General features: G+C 33.6%; 1 protein-coding gene across 1 annotated transcript in view; it reads right to left on the bottom strand.

The window, feature by feature from the left end:
- The window catches only part of GRIA4 (glutamate ionotropic receptor AMPA type subunit 4), a 435870-nt gene that overhangs the window by 57363 nt on the left and 369855 nt on the right, over positions 1–8652 (bottom strand). The window contains exon 8 of the mRNA XM_004382528.1: positions 2531–2737. Within this exon, the coding sequence (XP_004382585.1) occupies positions 2531–2737 (207 nt within the window). The remainder of the gene's footprint in view (positions 1–2530; positions 2738–8652) is intronic.

The following is an 8652-nucleotide window of genomic DNA, read 5'->3' as shown; positions in this document are numbered from 1 at the left end:
TGTCCCTGGTCAGAGATTTGGATTCTTGAGCACCACTGGAGTGAGACTCAGGAATCAGCATTTTAACATGCTCCACAGATAATTCTGTTGCTGATGGTCCATGGAACACACTTTGAGATATAGTCCCTTGGATTAAACAACAGCAACAGATTACGGCAAGGCTCAGGAGAAGGCCCTGAAACAGTGCATCACAGGAGATAAATTCTAGAATAGATTGGTTAAGCAGATATGATAGACTAAAAAGAATCTGAGAGTGTAAGAAAGTTCTGAGCTTCTGAGTTACCACATGGCAGTGTGTTGAGATCACATGTGAATGTTTCACAATCTATTAATAACAATTATAATAACAAAGTTTGCAAAAAGTAAAGAAAAAGAGGAATAATGGGTTCAATTAATCATTTTGGGGTCTCACAGGCTTTCTCCAGTAGAAGAGAATGGATGGAGTTTTATTTACCTAGGGCCCAGGGAACTGAGCCTTAATGTATATGTTAGCAGTAAAAAAGAAAGAAACAAGCAAAAAACGTTGGTAAGTAGACTTTGTAAATACCAGAATATAAAATATCAAATTGGTGAAAAGTGTAAGAGACGTGGAATTAGATTTCTTTTGGGAAGAAGGTGGCTACTTTAAGTGGCAGAGATTGGTGTATTTAAACCTTGGCTGACTGGTTGATGACTGAGCATTAATAACCACTATACTATCTTCTCTCTCTCTGAGAACTGCATAACTTTAGGAGATTCCGTTACTGTGACATGTGTTACTGATACAATTTTTTTTGTTAATAATGCTACTCTCTCTTCAAATCTTTTATTTTTTCTTTCATTATTTACCCACTCTTCCTTCCATAAAATGTGGTCAGAATAGTTGCAATGGAGTAGGTAGGGATTCCTCCTACAGAGGAGAGATGTGTAACACATGTCCTAGAAAGTCGCTCAGGTTAGTTACACCGTCCATAACTCGGTAATCCAAGTGTGATTTTTTTAGATGAAATACTCAATGGTGTTTTCTGAAGGAAATGAATTGCTATAGTTATAATAGCTTGGATGATGTTCACATTTAAAATTTTCTTACCGTATCAAAAGTTTAAAATATTACCAAGGAACATATGCTTTAGAAACCATTTCTCTTGAAAATTTAGACAGTAAAGCTTAATATGAAACTGTCCATGAAGCCTGTAGTAAAATACTTTTTGCTTTTTTAAAACTGTAATTTTTCTCGTTTAGAGTCACCTAACCAGTCAGCAGTTTTTTCACAAGGATATAAAACTAACCCACTGCTTCATAACATCAAACAACCTTCTTTCTGCTGAGGTTTGAGCTACTGTACTGTACCGTGCAGAGAATATCCATTGCTTCATGGTCTGAAAAGCAAGATGCAGAATTATGAAACTATTGAAGTTCTGGCTCAGAAAGTGACTCCCTCTGTAGACTTCAGTTATGTTCTAAATTTTTCTATTTCTTTTCCAAGAAAGGGTGACTCTGTGTAATTTCTCATTTTGCAGAGGTCTTATGAGGATTAATCAAACAAAGTATGCTTTGAAGATGAAATTTGTGACTTATGAATTCAGCATGACTGGCTTATAGCAAATTTCAGAATACATTTCAAGTGTATGTTAACTTTTAATTGGTTACTTAATAAATAGAGTTTACTGTGAGCAGTATGTCTGGCTTTTGGACTTTTGAAATATCATATGGGATGTCACCATCACTAAGCATTTGATAACTATCAGTTCAGTTTTGACACTTTGTGGTGGTAGCTAAGGAGACTGAGCTTATTTTCATTTAGGCAGGAGTGTCTACATTGTATTTGTTCTTGGCTATGAATGTGTACACTCAATATGTGGCACACACAAGAAAAGGGCATCGCACACTTCCACGTGAGGCCTGCTCTGGAATAAATTCTAGGTTTTGTGTTTTGCTATTATGTATGATAAAATGATGGCATTGCATACGTTTTACTGTATTTATTGTATTCAGCAGAAATGTAAGACTCTCACATTATTGGTGACTATTTTAGAGATGCTGAAGTATTGCCTGTGTAGTGATTAATTCACCAATTACATAAAAGCTATTTATAAAGTAATTAAAAATAACAGAATTAGCTAAAATAATGTCCAAATTTATACTATTGAAAGAAATCTGTCCCTACAATTATAAAACAACAAATTGCCAATGGATTTAATTTTGTAGTTGTCAAAATACCTACGGCAGAGCAGCATCAAGCTAAAGAAACTAGTCAACAGAGAGATCTGGAAGTCAGTGCTTTTTTAACAGGGCAGCATACTCTGAATTCTTATCTCTTCCCTGATTTTAAAGTTGCCACGTGTCAGTTTCTCTCATTGTTTGGAAACTGCATTATTAATGTAATAGAGAAACATTTGAATACTGTTTGTCTGTTTCTTTGACTGTAGCTGCAAATTAAAACAAAACAGAACAAAAAATAGCAGTTGACATTTTAATGTTGATATGTGCCCAAGTGAAAAGAAGTTTCAGGTTTATGTAAGTAAATTCTTCAATAAATTGATTTGCTTACCCCATAAACAAGTTCTCCTACCATCCCATTCCAGATTTTTGTGTCTGCATCCCTTGCTCCATATTTTCCATCAGGGACAATGGCAATTTTATACTTGATACCAATATGTTTTGCAATTTCAGATGCCAAATCTACACAGTATCCTTCATACTTGTCATTTCCTTCAAACATTTCATGATTCTTCTTGTACATAACATATGGGGATTCCTATAACGAGAGAAGTAGAACTGTAAAGGAGAAATTACAGAACATACAATTTGAAAATAGGTAATTTCTTAGTTTCAGCATTTGACAAAAGATTATATTTAGTAGTAATATACATACTGATTTTGTGTGGCTAGAAATCAATAATAAAACATATGAAAATATAAATATGCTTAGAAATGTATTAAATTGCTTTACTTTGGATACTAAAAGTGAAATCATTAAAATAATTTTCTACTGAGTGATTATTATATACCTATCACTGTGACTCTGAACTCTGATAGGAAAATTGTCCGTTAATAGTTGTCTACCAAAACCCGTTGCCATCGAGTCAATTCTGACTCATAGTGACCCTATAGGACAGAGTGGAACTGCCTTATAGGGTTTCCAAGGAGTGGCTGGTGGATTTGAACTGCCAACCTTTTGGTTAGCAGTTGAGCTCTTAACCACTGTGCCACCAGGTCTCCAATAGTTGTCTAGGAAACATACTTTATAATCTTCAGCAATGAAATTAATATTTCCAATATATCTCATTAAAGTAAAGACTATTTAGTAGCTTCAGCTTCATGTAATAGAAGAATCATTCAAGGTCACATTCTGCATCTTGTTTAGCTGCATTAGACTGTGACCTCCTTTAGGAAAAGGACTAACTCATTTTTGTTTGATCTCTAACATTTAGCAAGATGCCTTTCTCCGAGCAGAAATTTGCCACAAAATAGTTCAAAGAATAAATTAACTAATCACTTAAAAATCTTATATAGTTACTTATTTACATTAAATTTGGTTTCCTAGTGTTGCCTGATATTTTGGCTTTAAATAGGTTTTGTGCTCCATGAATTTGAATTCTATTATAAAATGTATCCCCAATGGAAACTAATAATTTTCTCCCAGTTATGACAAGCACACACTTCAAATGATGTTCCCATTTAGTTTTCTAAGCAATGGAGACAGAAAATATGATGAAGAATTATTGTAAAAGTCCTAATAAAATGCAAAGGTTTACTGGTGGCTAATAACATTTGGAGAGTTTTCAGTTAAAAAAAACATGCAAAGAACTCCTCCCCCCAACCAAAAAACAAAAACAAAAACATTTAAAGGCCATCAACTAAAGAGATAACGTTAGCAAAAAAATCACTCGATTTCAGAAATGGCAACAGGAGCCACCAACCAAAAGACAGGCCTGGTGAATAGCCAATATGTAGAGAACTCCAGGCCACGGCTGAGTTTTCCTAGTCATTTTCAGATTAGGAGTGATCACTATTGACCACAGCATCACTGAGACAAATGTCATGTATTCCTATTTCATAATTGTACCATAACATCCATTTAATAATCTCTCATAAATATCTTCTCTTTTCCCCAGGGAAGTTTTAATTAGGAAAGTTGAAGTTGCTTTTGGAGTCTGGATTAGCAGATAATGTACTTTACATAACATGGCAGTTTATCCCAATTCTGATTTTGTTTTTAAGCACTTCGTAAATGTAGAAACTACTTTTAAAACTTGATAATAACAGTAAATTACATAATATGTGGTTTTCTCATAATGATGCCCTAAATGAGTAACTCTATAGTGGACAATTGTCCAGGATTGGTCTCTATATTATTTACTTAAATCTTGTTTTAAGTTGAAATGGCCAAGTGAACTGAAAGTCTCCCATTCTTCTTTGAATTTGATGAATATTCTAACACTGGGCTTGGGTGAAGAAAGTTTCTCTACCTATAAATTGAAGGCAACTGATCGCCTCTTCCTTAAATAGATGAAAATTGTGTATTAGCTTACTGAAAACATTCTGCAAATATAAAGAGTTTTGTAAATTATAAATGTGTCATGAAAATTGATGAGTTGTTGCAAAGCATGGTTAATTTCTAATTTATACTATAAAATATTAGTAGTTATTATGAGCTAATCCTTTTATTTTCTCTCTCTTTTTAAAATAGGCTACCTAATTAAAATATGGAAGAATATGTTGAAAAGAGCAAGAGCCACATATTTGTAAAATGTTCAACATTCTAATTGAGATGGCTGCACAGCTATTATTTATAACTATTAGTATAACAAGTTTAAGAGTTTTTAAAAGGTGGTATGGCTAAGGTTCCCATTTGAAACTAAGGTTGAAGATCAATTTTAAAATGTCTGGAATATTTGAAAACGTATGCATTTTAGCCTTTAAGGATACATATTACCATATTAGCTGTGTGCAGAAGTTCCTCAAGCTAGCATGATGATTTAATTTGCCAAATTCTCTCTAAACTATGTAGTGAATTATTTGCTTCATTAGAAGCTGTATTTTTCTTTTTTAATCAACAAACATTTATTAAGTATCTACTGTATGCCAGGCACTTTTTTAGGAGCTAAAGAAATAAAAAGAAATAAAATATATGCTTTGTCCTCTTGTGATTAAAATCACCATGAATTCTTTGTAAAAGCAGTGAAGGGGCGAGAAGGGGGGGACAATAATAACATATATTAGTGAAAATAATAATAGCTATTATTTATGCAGTGCTTAGTCTGACTCAGGTATTTTACCTGTACCCTTTCATTTACTTCTCACAATGACATCTTAAGGTAGGCATTCCCCATTTTGCAGATGAAAAAATTAAGGCTCAGAGAGGTTAAACAAAGAGTATTCAATTTCACAGGGCTTGCAAGTGGCAGAACTGGAATTTGAACTTATATTTCAAAATACCTGAAAAATTTGGAAACTATTATTGCATCCCTCCACATATGTACCATGAATTGAGATTTCATGTGATTTAATGAAAGGAGACAAGATTAAAAACATATTTCTGCATTCTGAAATGCTTTATAGAAAATCTTGAGCAAACAATGTGGAATAAAACCTTTCCATTTCTCCTCATAGTGTCTGGCACGTAGAAGGCACTTAATAAATATAAAGATTTCCTGGCCTATCAGCATGTCTTAATAGGAAAATCATTGCAACATAATTATAGTAAGATATTCTGATTCAGCTCTTCAAAAGGAAAATAAATATTAACCAGTGCTAAGTCATCTTTCTGAAACACACATAGGTACATGAGTTAAAAAAAAAAAAAAAATTAGTGTCTCCTTTCTTCCCCCACCCCCGTCTCTTTTTTCAACAGCGGGAGCCACATCAGAGAGACCTTTGTTTTCCTGCACCCCCCTACTCCTACAAAAAAAGGACTAAAAAAGTGTTCAGCTGACTGAAGATGATGATTAATGTGGAATTTAGCTAAACTTCTTGCACAACCAGGAGCATAAACAATTATTAAGATTCAGGATGAGTGGTGCACTCAGCATAAGAGAAATATAGTGATCACTCTTGGGGAGGTGGGAAGCTTGAAGGAAGAGAAAGGTGAAGCTTCTCTTGAACAAAGGCTTTCGTGGTGGCTCAGCTCTACCCAGTTTCTTGGAGTCTGTGTCATTTTGCTGTTCTTTCATGTCAAATCTAAATGGGTAGCAAATCCTCAACACTCAATCTTCCCCCCTTGCCTCACCCCCAATCTGTCAGTTTGTCCACAAGTAGCTCTTAAACCACTACATACTTGGGTAGATTTAACACAAAGTTTTGGGGCTACAGTGGACGAATAAAATATTCAGTCTTTTCAATGTCACAAAAAATCACCAAGGAGGATTTGTGGGGCATCTTTGTAAAGTAGTTTTATAGGGGTGTCAACTGTTCAATTGTAGATGAAAACAGAGGGATCAGAGGAATGGAATATAATAGCCTCTCACTTCTGCCTTAAGAGACTAGCTTCCATCTTTCTTATCTACTACGGTGCTCTACAGGGCAATATTTCCTTACAAGTTGTTTTGAAATGCATTCTTTGAGATTATGAGTTTATTTATTGAAGCAATTTCCATAATGGATGATCTTCTACATCTGCTCTGTTATTTCAGAGAGAAGACATATTTTGTTTAAAGTCGTTATACAAGGGCTTAGCTTGCTTATGAAAATGTTTGTGTATATGAATTAAAATGATTTTCAATCAATAAAGAATAAATTTCCTACCAAGAAAAAATTTATTTTGGATTATCTGTATTTCACAAAAGTAAAACTGTTGAAAAAAAGATACTTATTAGAAAGATTTCAAGATTTCTAAATATCACAAATATAATCATTAACATTATTGTGAAGACAGTTAAAATAAAAAAAGATCTGTAGAATCAACCAAAGTTATTTCCTATGCAGATATTTGCCTTTCTCCAAAGAATCCTAATGGATGTAAATACTTTATCCCATGGGTAAAATTCTTAAAAGTAGAAAGTAAAGTGTTTTTATTCAATTCAGAAAAAAAGTGAGTAAATTTAATGGCTGCACAATTTTAAGTTTATTCAAAATAATTTATTTAAAAACTGAGTTATAAGTCCCTGGGGGAGGTGTGTGTGTATGTGTATTTGTGACTTGATATTAACACTTTGTACAAGGAAATTACATCTGTATTTTATGTGTGTGTGTATTCACGTATATACATATACATATATATAAATATAAGAAGCCCTGGTGGCAAAATAGTTAAGTGTTCAGCTACTAACCAAAAGGTTGTTGGTTTAAACCTACTAGTGGCTCCGTGGGAGAAAAGACTTGCCGATCTGCTCCCGTAAAGATTACAGCTTAGGAAACTCTAGCAGTTTTATTCTGTCCGATAGGGTCGCTATGAGTCAGAATTGCCTCGATGGCACACAACAATAATACAGACATATACATTTTATATTTTTATATACATGTATATGTAGTGCATCTACAAAATTCTATGTAGAGAAGATAAATATCAAACATCTCACAAAAAGTATAAACTAATCTCTGAAAAGATCAAATGTAATAAATAAAATTACTTGTAGGTTTTTGACATAATTCTGAAGTTGTAGTGAATAAATTTAGTTTTATGTGCCTTTTTTTCTAAAAAAATGTTATGTTCATAAGATGGTAAGAAATGTCTACTTAGTATGCAACATGTCATGACCAGTAATTAACTTCAATAATAAAGCTTTGGGGGAAAGAAGCTTTGCTGAACTATCACTACATTATCTCTGCTTTTCTAGAGATAGCCACCCAAAGAAAGCAGCGAGATTAAAGAGGAAAACACTTCTCTCTCTTCCTTCAATGTCTACCATGAAGTTCTTTTCCTAAATTGCTGCACTGATCCAAATACATGGCACAGATTTGGCTTCCTTTGGTTGTTTACAGAAACTGTTATTTTTGCATTTGCTAAGTTAAATCAGTATGATCACAGTCACATGAATTTGACACAATTTTTAGCCACTAGGTTTGAAAGATAAAAAAATGATGAGGATCTGAATCCCAAATTTTAGACCTTTCTACTTTGTAGCCATGATTCTCAAGTGATAATGTTGTTGATTTTTATTTTTTATTTAGATTTAGCTAAGTTATATTCAGAGCCCTCGTGGTGTAGTGGTTAAGAGCTTGGCTGCTAACCAAAAGGTCAGCAGTTCGAATCCACCAGCTGCTCCTTGGAAACTCTGTGGGGCAGTTCTACTCTGTCATATAGGGTCACTATGAGTCAGAATCTCACTATGAGTCAGAATCGACTCGATGGCAGTGGGTTTATTTTATGGATTAAGTTATATTCAGTATGACTATATTCAGGTGGCATCAACTGATCATTAAAATGAAGATCACATTATAAATATACAATACTATGTTATAAGTAAATTTTAACAGCCTAAGAGGGTAAAGCTATATTTGAGTTAGAATGACAACTAATAGACTTCTTGGTTATGTTTTTTGTTTACTTTCTCAAATAGACTATAAGCTGCATTGTGTGTAGGAATTTTTGTCTGTTTTGTTATTCATATACCCCCCTTGGGCCTATAACTGTGCCTAGCACAAAGCGGACGCTCAAGAAATATTTATGAATGAATAAATGAATTTCTCAATCAATTTTATTTAACAATAGCATATATCATTACAGTATAT

Source organism: Trichechus manatus, unplaced genomic scaffold, assembly GCF_000243295.1.
Source record: "Trichechus manatus latirostris isolate Lorelei unplaced genomic scaffold, TriManLat1.0 scaffold00094, whole genome shotgun sequence".
Taxonomy (NCBI): domain Eukaryota; kingdom Metazoa; phylum Chordata; class Mammalia; order Sirenia; family Trichechidae; genus Trichechus; species Trichechus manatus.
This window is presented reverse-complemented; position numbering and strand designations above follow the sequence as displayed.